This window comes from Myxine glutinosa, chromosome 4 (genome assembly GCF_964187855.1).
Source record: "Myxine glutinosa chromosome 4, kmMyxGlut1.1, whole genome shotgun sequence".
Classification (NCBI taxonomy): Eukaryota; Metazoa; Chordata; class Myxini; order Myxiniformes; family Myxinidae; genus Myxine; species Myxine glutinosa.
The window spans coordinates 81650149-81666025 of NC_136264.1; the positions used below are offsets into that span (position 1 = coordinate 81650149).

Sequence of the window (15877 nt, forward strand, 5' to 3'; positions counted from 1 at the left end):
CGTCCGACCGCGGCCCACAGTTCACGTCTGAGCTTTGGGGCGCGGTCGCCCGTTCGTTGGGGGTCACGCTGCACCGCACCACGGCCTACCACCCCCAAGCCAACGGGTTGTGTGAGCGGTTTCACCGCTCCATGAAGGCCGCACTCATGGCCGGCCTTCAAGACGACGGTTGGGCCGACCGGCTGCCGTGGGTCCTTTTGGGCCTTCGCACGGCCCCCAAGGAAGACCTCCAGGCGTCCGCCGCCGAGCTCGTCTACGGCCAGCCGCTCCGCGTCCCGGGCGAATTCGTGCCCGACGCTACCAGTCCCTGGTCCGCCGCTCGCCAGCGCTCGGACCTCCAGGAGGCCGCCCGACGATTTGCCCCCGTGCCGACGTCCCGCCACGGTGGCCCCCAGTCCTACGTCCCCCCGGCGCTTCGCACAGCGGAGTACGTCTTTGTGCGTCATGACGCGCACCGGGGGCCACTCCGGCCACCGTACGACGGGCCCTTCCGGGTCCTGCGACGGGGCGACAAGTCTTTCATCGTCGACTTCGGCGGCCGGCCGGACCGGATTTCTGTGGACCGCCTCAAACCGGCGCACATGGACGTCGACCGACCACCACGGTTGGCCCTTCCTCCGCGGCGAGGCCGCCCCCCGTCCACAGTTCCCCCCGCTCGACCACCCACCACCACATCGGACCCCTCCCCACGACCCTCCAGGGGTCGCTTCGGCCGGGTCATCCGGACCCCCCTTAAATTGACCCTGCCGGTGCAGGTCGATTCTGGAGGGGCGTGTGTAGCGGTTACCGCTGGATGCACACAATCGCCTTGCACCGGCCAGAACACGGCCAGACGCGCCTCTCCCGGGCATGCCCGGACTCACTGTTCCCGGGCACGCCCGAACCTCCCGGGCACGCCCGGTCTCGTCTTTCCCGGGCATGCCCGCTCTCGCCTTTCCAGGGCTCGCCCAGAGCGTCCGGGCATGCCCGCTATCGCCTTTCCAGTGCTCGTCCAGAGCGCCCGGGCACGCCCAGCCTCGACTTGCCAGGCCGCAGCCAAACACGCCCGGGCAGGTCCGGACTCGCCTTTCCAAGGCTCGCCCTTAACACCCGGGCATGCCCGGTATAGCTTTTGCCGGGCAAACTTCCCGACATAAATGTGTATATATATTGCTGCCCGATAAACGGGCTTGTGAGAATACCTGAGCTGTTTTGTTTCAATAAAGCAACTCGGACGAATTCCGTCTTTGGTTGCGTCAATTCTTTCGACTCGCGTTGGAGCGCAGTTCCTTCAGGGGCGTACTTACTTTTTCCACATGTGAAATTTGCATTTATGTTTATTTAAATTATACAATGGACTACAAAATGTAAATGCTTCATGATATTTGTTATATTATATCACCTTTATCTATCAATATTGTTGAAATGAAGATCAAATAGCTGTATGTTGAAAAAGTCAAAACTTTACATGGGGTGTACTTACTTTTTCACATGACTGTAGCAATAAAAATAGACAAAGTAAAAGCATAATGGACAGCCGAGAAAATCTGCTGCACGGGAAGTTGCCTTGGCATGTCAATCATACCTTCGATCGCCAAACTGATAGCGACACACATTTGGTTGTGAAGTACAGGCTTCAAAGTGAAACAGAGGGCCTTGTCACTGCAGCTCAAGATCAAGCTCTGAAAACAAATTACTACCGGAAGAACGTTTTAATGAGCACAACTGAAAGTAGCTGTAGAATGTGCCAGCAACATTGATGATCATCTCAGTCACATGTGGTCAAGGAAACACCATGACCTCTACTTTAAAAACAGAGGTCACTGCAGCTCTGTCCGATAAGAATATCATGCTGAAGGAAACCGAGAAGCCTTAAGTATAAATATTTAGACATTAAAGTTTAAACAATGTATAACATGAACACCACTGTGAAATACGGAAAGTTAATCGAGCAGCCACAGTGGTCAAGAAGGTCATTGAAGATCGGATCAGAATCATTACTGAATGCAATGTCCTTTACATGTGGTTTGTGTTGCATGTGTGAAGTGTGAGGCACGTTAAGCTGACAACCGTGTGCTATGTGTGCGCATGTGTTTCATGTTGCCTTACAGTGCTCGAGCACCTGCGTGGGAGGGTTCCAACAACGTGTAGTTGTTTGCCAGGACAAGGCCGGCCAGGTTGCCCACCACTGTCCCGAGGCTGAGCAACCAGAGGAGATTCGTATCTGCCAGGCAGGCCCATGTCCCCACTGGAACTACGGTTCATGGAGTGAGGTTAGTTATTACATTACCCTCGCCAAACAGAGAGTCACAATGGCCTCTAAAGGCAGTTCCTCGCCCAAGGAGAAGGCATTGCATTTGGGTCTATTTGTCTGTCTGTTTATCCACACAGAATGTGCTGACGTAGGCCACAAACACCACTTAGTGATAGCCAGTAGTACACATTCTCTTTTTTTCAACTGAGTACCTCCAGAGAGTATGTACAATTCGAATGTGAGTATGTCTATAAAATACCGTACTTGCTATAAAACCATACGATACAAGTCTGGGCGAGGTTATGCAATCTTTGATTGCTTGTTCTAGTTTGAAATTTTGGCACAGAGTACAGACTTCTCCATCACTGAATGCAATTACATTATATTATCAGCTTTTGTGCTAAATATTTCACCGATTGCTGCATTCATACAAGGATGTCTGGTTCAACTAATCTGACAAACATTATGAACGAGTTCTTTGCTGTTGTAACAGGAAGCCTTTAATCTCGGAATTCCTGTTAAATATTGATGCAAACATTGAAGTTTTGTTGTTGTTGTTTTTTTGTTTTTTTTATTGCATACAAGATCGAGGCTCGTGTAAGAGCTAACATTGATAACAAAAAAGACAAACTGACACGTAAAACATATGAAAAAGGGAGCGGGAGAATAAGATGGAGAGCAGGGACATTGGGAGATCTGTGGGAGGGGGAGGGCTTGGGGGGAGGAGGCATGAGAAGGGGGGGGGGGGTGGGAGAGGTAAAAAAAACGCATGGACACTACTAGGACTTCAAGGAAAGAAGTTGGTATTTCAAAAAAGTGGATCTGGGGTGAATTAACGGGGGTAGAAAAGATCAAGGTTTTGGATGGGGGAAGATAAGATATGGTGGTGAACAGCTGTTTTAAAGACCTGGAGGGAGGAGTGGGATTGAAGGGAGTGAGGGAGTTTGTTCCAGAGGCGGGAGAAAAGTTGTTAAATTGTTCAAATCTTAAGGAGCTGCCATCGCGCACTAAATCCCCTTTTGGTACTGTACAAACAATAATAGAAAGCACAATTAATTGTAACTGGCAACGGTACCCGCCCTACGGGCGAGGCTTCAGTTGGGGAGCCCAAATGAAAAGGCAAAATATCAGAAATTGAAGGGTTTTTTTTATTTTAAACGATTCATATAAACATCCGTTGAATCATATCACACGCAAATCATCAAAATCTAAACAGTATCTTTAGAATTTCAATAAAAGCCACATCACTGTTCATATCGGTAAATATTATTCCATCGTGTTTCAAATCGTGATCGATACACTATGATCGTGATGATCGTGATCGTGAATCGTGATCGATAATAGTATTCACAATCGCTATGTCGTATGTACTCCCGATACGTGTACCAAATTCCCGATACGTGTAACTGCACCAAAATCAACAGTTAAAAGGATTTTGAGCCGATAGCTGTTACGGCCTTAGCAAGATCGATGGAGACAGCAATCTGTTAGCGTATTCACCGCCCAAATAGCTATGTGGAATTCTCTCATGTAGAGATTAAATGTTACGGCTGTTATGGCCTTGGCAAGATCGATGGAGACAGCGTTTATTATACTTTTAATGATGTTTATATACGAATTATGTTTATATTGGTTTTGGGTCGTCCTTTCCGCATATCTCATGGGATTGTAAGTTGGAGAGACGGCCGTGATGGCAGCGAGGGGGATGGAAATCTCTCAAGCAGGGATTCAATCTGTGTCCTTATAAAAGGTCTTTGTCCGAGGTCACCGAGTTCGATCGGAGCAGCTGTGCAGCGATCGGTGCAGCCGTTTGTGCGGCACGCGGGAAAACAACATCATCACAATGAGAACAATGAACGTTATGCGAACGTGAATGTTATGCGGGAATCCAAACCTGAGAATGCTGCAGACTAAAGCTGATATTGGGAAAACTAAATAGCCTATTTTACTCCTGGAGATCCCAGGATTACCCACCCAAAATATCGTTGCGATCGGTTCAGCAGTTTTTACAGTACCTTCAAACAGACAGACAGACGGACGGACATTTGGTGAATTATAGTAAGATTTATTGATGATCGTAATTTAAGTAACAAATGTAACATTGTTATTTAAGAAAGGACCCAGAGAGGCATTATGGAACTCTAGACCTGTGAGTTCGACTTCAGTTGTGGGGAAGATGTTGGACACATTAATTAGGGACCAGATGAGATTAAATCTTTTATATAATTTCAAACTAATTCAAGGTAGTCAGCACGGATTTACCAAAGGGAGATCATGTTTAACAAATGTTTTGAAGTTTTATGAAGCAGTTTGATTGGGTGGATGAGGGAATAACAGTGGACATAGTATATCTAGACTTTCAGAAGGCATTTGATAAGGTATCACATCGGAGGTCGTTAGCCAAGGTGAGGGCTTGTGGAGTGGGTGGTCAGGTAACTAACTGGATTGGAAACTGGCTTTGTGATAGGAAGCAAAGAGTGGCTGTGAGAGGATATCTTGCTCGGAGGATGTAAGTGGTCAGTACATCAGGGATCAGTACAATACTACGACTATTATTATTCATAATTTAAATCAATGATTTTAGTGTGATTACGAGTTAGTTTTCTAAATTTGCAGATGACACGAGGCTTGGAGGTAAGGTAGATAGCAAAGAGGGGGTCGGGTCGGGGTGGGGGTGAGGGTCCTCATATTCAGGAAAGTACGAGATACTTTCATTGTAGATTGGGCAAAAGAGGCAAATGCAAACAGATGCAAACAGATGCAAAAATAAATGCAAGGTGCTGGGGATAGGTAAGAACAATGAAAATAGAGATTACATCATTGAAGGGACAGTTTTAGAGTGGGTCACACAGGAGAAGGATCTAGGGTTGGTAGTAGATACTTGCGAACAGATACAATGATCTGCCAGGCACAAACTGTGGGACCAATCATGAACTCTTTATGGCAAAACTACGAGTCAAATTCAGAAGGATGAAAAAGAATCAAAAACACTGACCAGATATGATCTGGAAAACACATATAAACAATCTATAATAATAAAAGGCAATGTCCATCTGTCTGTCTCCTCCATAACTCCAAAACAATGAAACCTAGCGGCCCCAAACTTTGCATGCATACACCTGGGTCTCCAACAGATTGCAATGATCACAACAGGGTGTTTGTGTGTTTTATAACACCCTTTTTGAAGATGATTTACGAGGTGCTCATAAGAAAAAACCCGAAAAGCCTTACCAATATGGCAGCCCGCAATCTTGGTCAGCCCACTTTTACTTGCTGGGTTCTTAAGCCGCCATTTTGTTTCGGCCTATTCAAATGTGTCTTGCCTTGGAAACTCGATCAATGATCATTACATAATTGAAGCATATCATCAAAATCTGGATTCGGATATGAGGATTGGATCCTGTAGACTAAATAAATGTCCCAATCTGGAGTGAAATCTGACAAAATTTACCGTATCTAGCGATTCTTATAACTAAGTGTATATATGCATTTATTTAAGCGAGGCTGTCGTTCTCCTCTGCAGTTTTTTTTTGTTTTTTATTTAACTCATTGTTACCCAGCAACACCAGGTATTTTTGCTGGTATGGAATAAAGATTTAAAAAAACGTTTTGCAGAGCTGGAATTGGTTGACAGAATACCAGATGTATTGTTACAAGAGATTGAACATTGTGAAAGAAGAGGCCAAAAACAACATCCAAAGAGCAAGCAGAAAGAAGAAGACTCGATGGCTGTCAGAAGAGTCAATAAATACTGCAGACAGAAGAAGAGAGATGGAAACCATAATACTGGATTGCAGACAGAAGAAAAGAAAAAATGCACATCATGAGAGGACATTAAGCAGGTAAATGCTGACTTCCAAGGACAACCTAGGAAAGACAAAAAAATAATTTCAAACAGGCACGCATAGAGATATAAAGTGACAACAGAGCGTGAAAAACGAGATCTTTTTAAAAGATCAGAAGCACCACAAGAAGGTTTAGGATTGGGGTCCTTAAGAGTAGAACATGAAAATATGTGATAGAAGAAAAACAGGTGAAAGAAAGATGGAAGGACGATACTGAAACTATAGAAACGAGATAACAATATGATTGAAACCTTCAAATAAAGAGAATATGAGCAAGAACCAATAGTGATAGAATGTGAAGTTATGTGGAGCCCCAGAAGAGCTGGCAAATGAAAAAGCACCAGGTGCCGATGAAATTCCAATATAACTCTTTAAGGTGATTGGGGAGGAACATATCAAAAATTTAACAGCTATCTGTACACACGTCTGGAACTGGATTGTTTGGCCTTAAAGGTGGAAGCATTAGTCTACATACCATTGCCAAAGAAAGAGGATCCAAGAGAATGTTCAAATCACTGAACCATTGCCTTGATTTCACATGCCAGCACATTATTATGAAAGATCACTCAATACAGAATAGGAGACTTTATTAATGGATAATGGACCCATTGAGGAAACAGGCTTCAGAAAAGGTAGAGATACTAAAGGTCAAATCGCAAATTTGAGGTGGATCATGGAAAACAAAAGGGAATATCAAAGGAAGGTCGATCTCCGTTTTATAGGTTATAGTAAAGCCTTCGATTGTGTTGATCATGCATTGATGTGGATTATGCTGAGAGAAGTGGGGATGTTGGAGCACTTAACATGTCTACCTAAGAAGCCCAGGTACACTAAACAATAAAACACAATAAGAACGAGAGTTTGGAGAGACAGAATAGTTTGGAATTGAAAAAGAGGTCAGACAGGGGTACCATCTCTCCCCTTACTTCTTCAATCTGTATAGTGAGTGCATCATGAGGAAATCAAACTTGGATGACATAGAGGATAGAATCTGGATTGGAGGACGACGTATCACCAATCTAAGGTATGCTGACGATACCACGCTATTGGCAGAAAGTAAAGAGCACTAGATGAAACTGCTGCAGGCAGTGAAGAGGGAAATTAAAAAGGTTTGTCTGTATTTAAACCTAAACTACAACAATGCGACTGTGTCGCCAATATGCCTCCGCATAGTCCCACAACGGGTCAATGCCCTCGTTCACTGTACTAAAAATAGAAAAGTTTGATTTAAGTCCCTTCAGCTGTTTTCAAGTATCACATTTTCACCAGCCATGACAGGTTTCACATCGATCGGTGAAGCAGTTTCAGAGAAGGGAATTTTGTTAAATAAACATTTTTGGCTGGTATACCACTTCACCTATGATGTCATCATTATCATGCTTTTGTTCCCCATTGGTAGTATTTGACAATGTGCCAAGTTTAAAATTTTTCCATTCAGCGGTTTCAGATAAATAATTTTTTAATTACTCACTTTTAATCCAATATGGCTGCCATACCACGTGACCTATGACATCACAAATATCATAAAAACATTCTGCATGGTGTCACTCCTACTCTGAAAGTTTTGTCTCAATCGGATATATGGTTGCTGAGAAAAACGAGGTTTAGCCCATACGGACGGACCGACGAACGGACGGACAACCCGAAAACATAATGCCTCCAGTGACTTTGTCAGCGGAGGCATAAAAAGATTAAAATTTTGGCAACTGAGAAGATCGATGTCTTCAGATTTGGAGACTATCATGTGGAAATAGTGGAAAGTTTCATTTTCCTGGGTTCTAAGATTTAAGTGAGTGGAGAATGTGGAGGAAAAATAAATATATGGCATGGTTAGCGTTGGAGAGAGTAGTAATGTCGGGATTGACAAAGATCTGAAAAGACAAAGATGTGATGAAACAAACTAAGAGGCGGCCGGTGAATGCTCTGGTATTTACAGATGAGACTTGGATGTGAAAAAGAAAGAAAGGAAGAAGATTGACAGTTTTGAAATGTGGTGTTGGAGACAAAAGATAAATTAACTGTAATAAGAGCAAACAAATCAGTGCTTGAAAAAATTAGACCACCATGCCTTCTTGGGCAAAAACATTGCACCCTTGCACTTTTTTCAAATAACTCACAATTTTCTCTAAATATAAGTTTAAATTTACAAAAGTATTTGGTCTCCACAATTCTTTATTTCACTGTTAATATTACAGAACCTTTGTTTTTGATTCAGAACTTAATGTATCCTTTTAAATAAATAAATAAAAAGAAATGGCATTGACAAAATTATTGACACCCGAGACTTAATATTTGGGAGCACGGCTTTTGGACAAAATAACTGCAGTCTAGCGCTTCCTATAGCCATGAATGAGCTTCCTACACCTCTCTACTGGCAGTTTGGCCCACTCTTCTTGTGCAAACTACTCCAGTTCTCCCAGACTTGATGGGTGCCTTCTCCCAACTGCTGTTTTCAGATCTCCCCACAGGTGTTCAATGGGATTTAGATCTGGACGCATTGTGGGCCACTTCAGTACAGACCAGCATTTTGTCTTGAACCATTCCTGGGTGCTTTTTGAAGTGTGTTTGGGGTCACTGTCCTACTGCAAGACCCATGACCTTCAATGGAGACCCAGCTTTCTGACACTGGGTTCAACATTGCGCTCCAACCAAATGCCTTGGTAATCTCCTGATTTCATGATGCCATGCACACATTCAAGGCACCCAGTGCCAGAGGCAGCACAGCAACACCAAAATATCACTGAACCTCCTCCATGTTTGACTGTAGGGAAGGTGATCTTTTCTTTGAAGGCTTCATTTTGTTTTCTGTAAACATAGAGATTATGTGCATTACCAAAAAGCTCTAATTTTGTCTCATCTGTCCACAGGACATTCTCCCAGAAAGATTTTGGCTTGTTCAGGTGTGTTTTGGCAAACTCCAGTTTGGCATTCTTATGTCTCTCTCTCTCAGCAATGGTGTCGTCCTGGGTTTCCTACTATAGAACCCCCTTTTATTGAGTTGGCAACGGATGGTGCGATTTGTAACTGTCGTACCTTGTGTCTGAAGGTCAGCTTGAGTCTGTTTGGCAGTTGATCGAGGTGCTTTCTTCACCCTTCGAACAATCCTTCGCTGCAATCTTCGATCAAGTTTTCTCTTGTGGTCACGTCCAGGGAGGTTGGCTCCAGTGCCATGGGCCTCAAACTTCCTGATAACAATGCGACACAGGAACATCAAGGTCTCTGGATACAGGAACATCAAGGTCCCTGGAGATGGACTTGTAGCCTTGAGATTGTCCATGCTTGGCTACAATCTTGTGTCTGACCTCCTCAGACAATTCTCTGATTTTCTTTCTTTTCTCCATGCTCATTGCGGCCAAACAGTTCAATCTTGGTTTCATCAGACCACAGAATCTTGTTTCTCACAGTCTGAGAGATATTTCCACAGAGTCCTTTTGGTGCTTTTTTGCAAACTCCAAGCGGGCTTTCATGTGTCTTTCACTGAGGAGAGACTTCCGTCTGGCCACTCTGCTATAAAGCCCAGATCGGTGGAATGTTGCAGTGATGGTTGTCCTTTTGGAAGTTTCTCCCATCTCGACACAGGATCTCTGGAGCTCAGCCAGAGTGACCATCAGGTTCTTGGTCACCTCTCTTACCAAGCCCCTTCTCCCCTGATTGCTCAGTTTGGCCGGGCGGCGAGCTCTAGGAAGAGTCCTGGTTGTTCCAAACTTCTTCCATTTAAGAATTATGGAGGCCACTGTGCTCTTGGGAACCTTCAATGCAGCAGAATTTTTTTGTAGGCTTCCCCAGATCTGTGCCTCGACACAATCCTGTCTCTGAGCTCTGCAGGCATTTCCTTTGACCTCATGGCTTGGTTTTTGCTCTTATATGCATTGTCAGCTGTGAGACCTTATATAGACAGGTGTGTGCCTTTCCAAGGCTAACCCCCGCTCTAGCAGGGAAAATGGCCTTAAAATGCATGTTGTTGTTGTTGTTGTTGTGCCTTTCCAAATCATGTCCAATCAATTGAATTTACCACAGGTGGACTCCAACCAAGGTGTAGAAACATCTCAAAGATGATCAAGAGAAATGGGAGGCACCTGAGCTAAGTTTCAAGTGTCATAGCACAGGGTATGAATACTTATGTCAATGTGATATTTCAGTTTTTTCTTTTTAATAAATTTGCAAAACTTTGTAAATCCTGTTTTCTCTTTGTCATTATGGGGTATTGAGTATAGATTGATGAGGAAAAAAGTGAATTTAAACGATTTCAGCATAAGGCTGCATCATAACAAAATGTGAAAAAAGTGAAGGGGTCTGAATACTTTCTGAATGCACTGTATAGAGCCAGGAAACTTTTTTAACAAGCGTATTTGGTTTAAGATTTTCAAATGCAAGTGGATATCTACAAGTTAATCAAAGGAACTGCAAGTGGATATCGACTTCCAAAATATACAAGAAAAGGCCAAAAGCCTCATTATTCTTGGTAATCGTTTGAATGTGGTGGTCGGTACAAGCAGGGGTGAGAAGGTTACATATTAACTCATTTGAAGTTGTTCGAGAGGAAAGGGGAAATGTGCGATTCATAAGTGTGCCAGATAAACCTATAATACATCTTCATTCCGTTAACGACGCACAATGGGAATGCTGAGTCAGCAGCTACTAACGAACTGCCAACATATTTTTCCTCTCGTTTTGAACTTGGAAGGGAGCAGCGCTCATGAGTTTCCTTTTCAACCCGAGGGTCCTTAATCCTCTCCTTGCCATGAACCTTCACCTCTGGAACCCATTACATAGGAAATTGCAATGAGGATTTGCAGAATCTGCGAAGCTGATAGTGCAATTTACAAATCGGACCAAATTGTCGCTACAATATTTTAACTCTGGTTTCACAAAAAGTTATCCAAACTTCGCAGTACTCCGTTGTCATTGTGAGCCATGCGTTGTTTTGTTGCCACCACTAAATGAGATAGCTGATGCACTGCTTCTGCTGCTCTTTCATTGCAGACAGGTGCTTGTCGCTTAGTTCTTTACTGTCTCATATATATATACACACTGCTTGCTGTGTGTGTCTTTCTCTGCCTCACAATGCACTGTAATGTTACATATAAACATGCGCACACAGTGTGGGACTTGTCTATTAAGTATGTTTCAGTATGTTTTTATCTTTTAAGGCTCGTTTTATCCATTTTTCCTGTACTATCCAGTTTTCGTCATTCGTCCCATTTCTGTATCCCCCCATTTTATTTCACTTGAACTCCATACTACACCATCATGTCTCCCAACACCCCATCCCATTTTTGTAGGTCTTGTTCCTTTTTTACTTCTTTCCCTCATTTGTTTTCCTTCTCGCTTTGCTTGAGAGAGAGAGGGAGAGAGAGAGAGAGAGAAAGAGAAAGAGAGACAGAGAGATGTCCATAGCTCTGCAGTGAATAGCTTTCAGCTGATGGCCTACTGGGCCTCCTGCTGTTGGTCCTAGCTCACTACAGCTGGGTTTTGGTTTCCAATATGTTTCAGAAATCCTTTTATTTAATTATTTTAATCCACTCACTGGGGAATTTCTTTTCGAGAACAAATTTAAATGTTCAACTTTGTGATAATCCTAAGGTCGTATATTATGTTAAACAAACTGTGATTCCATGTTGTATTTATATTTGAAAAATTATCTCATTTGGTATCTTATTCCAGTTCAATGTTGAGTTCTGCCTGCATGCGCAGCTTTTCAAACGCAGTGTGGGAAGCGGCTCCTGTAAACGGTAGACAGACGAACGCACACACAGACACCACGGTTAGAATTATATATTAGATACCGTAACAACAAGACATTTTTCATTATATAAAAGGTAAAGAAAGGGTTAAGAGGAGTGTGGGCCCATTGAGGACAGCAGGAGAGATTGGTCGATGATGAGCGTGACATAGCAGGTTTATTAAATCGCTTTTTTTGCTTTTACATTTTCACAGGAACAATCAGAGGAACTGCTAATAGTTGAGAATATCTATCTTGAGGATGAGCAAGTGCTTTTAGAAGAAAACCAAGCAGGAGTAGAGGATTTTAAGGCTACAATATGCATGGGTGTGATAAGAAGGAGAAAATTAGAGGGGGTGCCACAATCTGGCTTTTCAAAAAAATCCAAGTCGGAGTAGAGGAAGTGAAGAAACAGATAGAAAAATTAAACGATGATGAAGCTCCAGGACCCGATAATATGCATCCAAGAGTATTCAGGGAGGTGACCGAGCAGATAAGTGTGGGGATAGCAGACATATTTAACAGCTCATTGGAGTCGGGACAGTTCTGGTACTGGAGGATTGGAGAGTAGCAAATGTAACATGGGAAGGAATGAGGGTTAGGGGATGGGGTGGACAAGATGGATACAGAAGGAAGCTCTCAAGAAATGAAAAACTGGAAATTTGGAAAGATGTGGGCTTGGGGTGGGTGGGCAGGTGTGTTAACGAGAGTAGAAAAGATCATGGTTTTGGATGGGGCATGATCTGAGATGGTGTTGAACAGCTGTCTTGAAGATCTGGAAGAATGAATGAGATTCAAGAGAATGTGCAAGTTGGTTCCATAAGCGGAGAAAAAGAGGGACGAATGAGTGGAGGTGAGCAGTTTAACTTCGGTTGTCGAGAAAATGTTGGAGATGTTAATTAAAGAATGGATATAGGGAACCATTTGATAAATCCAAACTAATTAAAGGTACTCAGCAAAGTTTTACTAAAGGGAAATCATGTTTACAAATGTATTGGAGTTCTATGAAGCTGTTTCTGATTGGGTAGATGAGGGAAGTAGCAGTTGATGTACTGGATGTAGACTTTGAGAAGACATTGGATTAATGTACCACATATGAGGTTTATAGCCAATGTGAGGGCTTTTTAGAGTGGCTGGCAGGTAGATAACTGGATTGGAAACTAGCTTAGAGATAGGAAGCAAAGAGTGGCTGTGAGTGGGATGATGTCTGGCTGAGAGGATATAAGTTGTAGGCTACCTTAGGCATCAGGACTGGGACCATTATCATTTCTATATAATAATAGCATAAGGACTCGACTTTGTTATCCCTTTTACGCCGCACCCAGTGACCCGATGCCCACGGCACTAATGGATTTACGATCTACGAACCGTGCACTTTGTTTATCACGTACAGCCATACTCGAAAAATCTGAATTAGCCGACGTTGGGGCCCAAAAGCATCCGATTAACTGCCGATACGACGCCATGTTATTGGCGTCTGCTGGGTAAAGGCGAAGCAAGCCGTCCGCTGATTGGACAGTCGGAGGCGACAGCAAGCCATCCACTGAGTGGACAATCCTGAGCATGCATTTGTGCCGGTGTCGTCGATCGCGGTGTACGCTAACCTCATCAGGTGGGTTTACCATAATTTCTAAACATTCCGTGTGGCATGTTCAAGAGCACAGTCGTTCAAAGATGTGTATATCAAGGTTGATAATACGAGTACGCAAGGAGTCGTCAGAGGCTTGATTATTACCCCAAACATTGTTTATCCAGAAGTTTTAAAATAATTTCAACCTCTGATACTGCATTCATTGTATTATATTCCTACTGCTCTGCCTTGACATTGACGCTTACCAATGCGCCAGTATGGGGCTAATTCCAGTCGATTTACTAATCCGTTCATTTTTTTAAAGTCTATGGTTCTACTGCTGTTCCTTTCCATTGACACATACCACTGCGCCAGTGTGGCCAGAGTGGTGCTATGCCGATTCCTATTACGAATCCATTCATTTTTCAAAAGTATATCGAAGCATTGTCATTTAAGTAGATTGCAATAAATACGTTGTTCATATACGCACTCTTCATTCTCATCTTTCTTCCTAACTCTTACTCGGACAAGCAAATCCCCTATGCAAACCATAATGGTACACTCTATCCATACACCACATCCTCCCTTCTGTGGATGTTCCACGGGTTTCGGCTAGTTCATAATGAATTCTGAATTTTTGGGTATAGTAGGGTTATGAGTCGGCTTCCTCAGCTTGCAAAATGACACAAAGCTTGGAGGTAAGGTAGATAGCAGAGAGGAGGGTGATCGGATTCATTGAAGTCTTCATACTTTAATATATTGGGCAAAATATTGGCAGATGCAATTTAACAGAAAAAGGAAAGGTACTCGGGATGGGTAAGAATAATGAAAATAGAATTTACATGATGGAAAGGGTAGTCTTAGAGTGTGTCACACAGGAGAAGGATCTAGCGGTGGTAATGGATATACGGAGAGTAAGCAGACAGTAAAATTCCAGGCAGACAGCGCAGTGCCATAGGTCGAGCTAATAAGGTTTTAGGTTGTATTCATAGAGGGATATATTATAAATCAAAAGAGGTAGATTGCGAACACTTTACTGGAATTTAGTGAGGCCTCATCTTGAATATCGTATTCAGTTTGGTCAACACATCTGAGGAAGGACATATAGCTGCCATGGAGAGGATTCAGCATCGGGTTACTAGATTGGTTAGTTAGACTAAGCTATGAGGAGCAGCTGAAGGAGACTTTATACATTAAAAAAGAGGTAATTACGAGTGGATTTTATCGAGATATTTTAGATAATGAAGGGTAAAGACAATATAAATGTGAAAGAGCTTTTCAGCAGAATAGACACCGATAGGACCAGGAGCCACAGCCTGAGAGTAAAGAAGACGAGAGTTGTGACATTAAAGCCAGGGTCTTTCAGTAAGAGTAGTTAAGTGAAATGGTCTCGCTGGAAAGGTAGTGGCAGCAAAAGAGTAGATGGAGGTGGACAGGGATATTGCAGGACTTGCTGGTATTTTGTGTATGGATGGGTGAGAGTATACATGTCTCATCCCTGATGTCTGTGGGGGGGGGGGGGGGGGGCTCCTTCCTCACCAATACTGCTTATATCTGCTGCTCATATCTACCTGTAGTTTTCCTTCTTCCCATTGAGATATTTGTTTGATTCTTTGGTACATCAAATGTCTTCTCATTCCCCACTGCTTTGCAATTTCCGTGCTGTGTCTCCATTCTCTGTTGTCTTTCAAATATCTCGATTTTATATACCCTATAGTAAAGAGACAATAAGAATGGAATACGTTTTTCGAGCTGAACTCTGTCTTGACTTTTTTGCATTCACTCTGTGTGCCGCAGTGCTCTAAGAGTTGCGGAGGAGGGTTAAGATCACGTATGGTTGTATGCCAGCTGCCAAGTGGTATGCAACTGCCCGACCAGAGTTGCGAGGTCCTGGAGCGACCTCCTAATCTGAAGCGGTGCATCTCTCACCCCTGCTCCAGATCGCCACATGCCCATTCATTCTGGCCCTCTTGGAGGCCATAACAACTCCTCATTTTCTACACAAGGAGGAAAGGACTGCAAGCCATTGACACATGCCATGTCTATGTTCAGCTACATTCTTTCAGGGAGTCAATAAATGTTTCCCAAAAGGTACTGAGACATCAGCAACAGGAGAAGATGTCATCCACACAGGTACACTTTCCTCATTAAAGACTGCTGTTTGAGGAAGTGATCACGAGAAGATAGATCCATGTAATGGAACTTTTCTGCATGGATGATGTTATTATATCATATCACAAATGGATTTCATTTTTTTCTGATTTTTTTTTTCTGTTTCTGTTTTTTTATTTTATATTGTGTTTAATCGTTTTAAGGTGCTAAAGCCATGATTACAGCATTACAGGCAGAAATTTCAGTTTTCTTCAAATGTGATTGAAACAATGAATGAAATGGAAGCAAGATTGCTGAGAGATGAAGGAAAGATTCAGAAATATTACTTTAAATAAAAGAATATTGGGAGAAAAATAGGCTCGGGCAGTATGATGAACGGAAACGATATAGTCAGA

At 43.1% G+C, this 15877-nt stretch overlaps 1 protein-coding gene across 1 annotated transcript in view; it reads left to right on the forward strand.

Annotated features, from left to right (window-relative positions):
* LOC137424913 (A disintegrin and metalloproteinase with thrombospondin motifs 9) overlaps nt 1-15877 on the forward strand; it is a 218665-nt gene that overhangs the window by 201490 nt on the left and 1298 nt on the right. The window contains exons 27-28 of the mRNA XM_078776082.1: nt 2091-2252; nt 15168-15877. The exon at nt 15168-15877 is cut by the window's right edge and continues 1298 nt beyond it. Coding sequence (XP_078632208.1) covers nt 2091-2252; nt 15168-15353 — 348 coding nt within the window. The 3' untranslated portion in view covers nt 15354-15877. The remainder of the gene's footprint in view (nt 1-2090; nt 2253-15167) is intronic.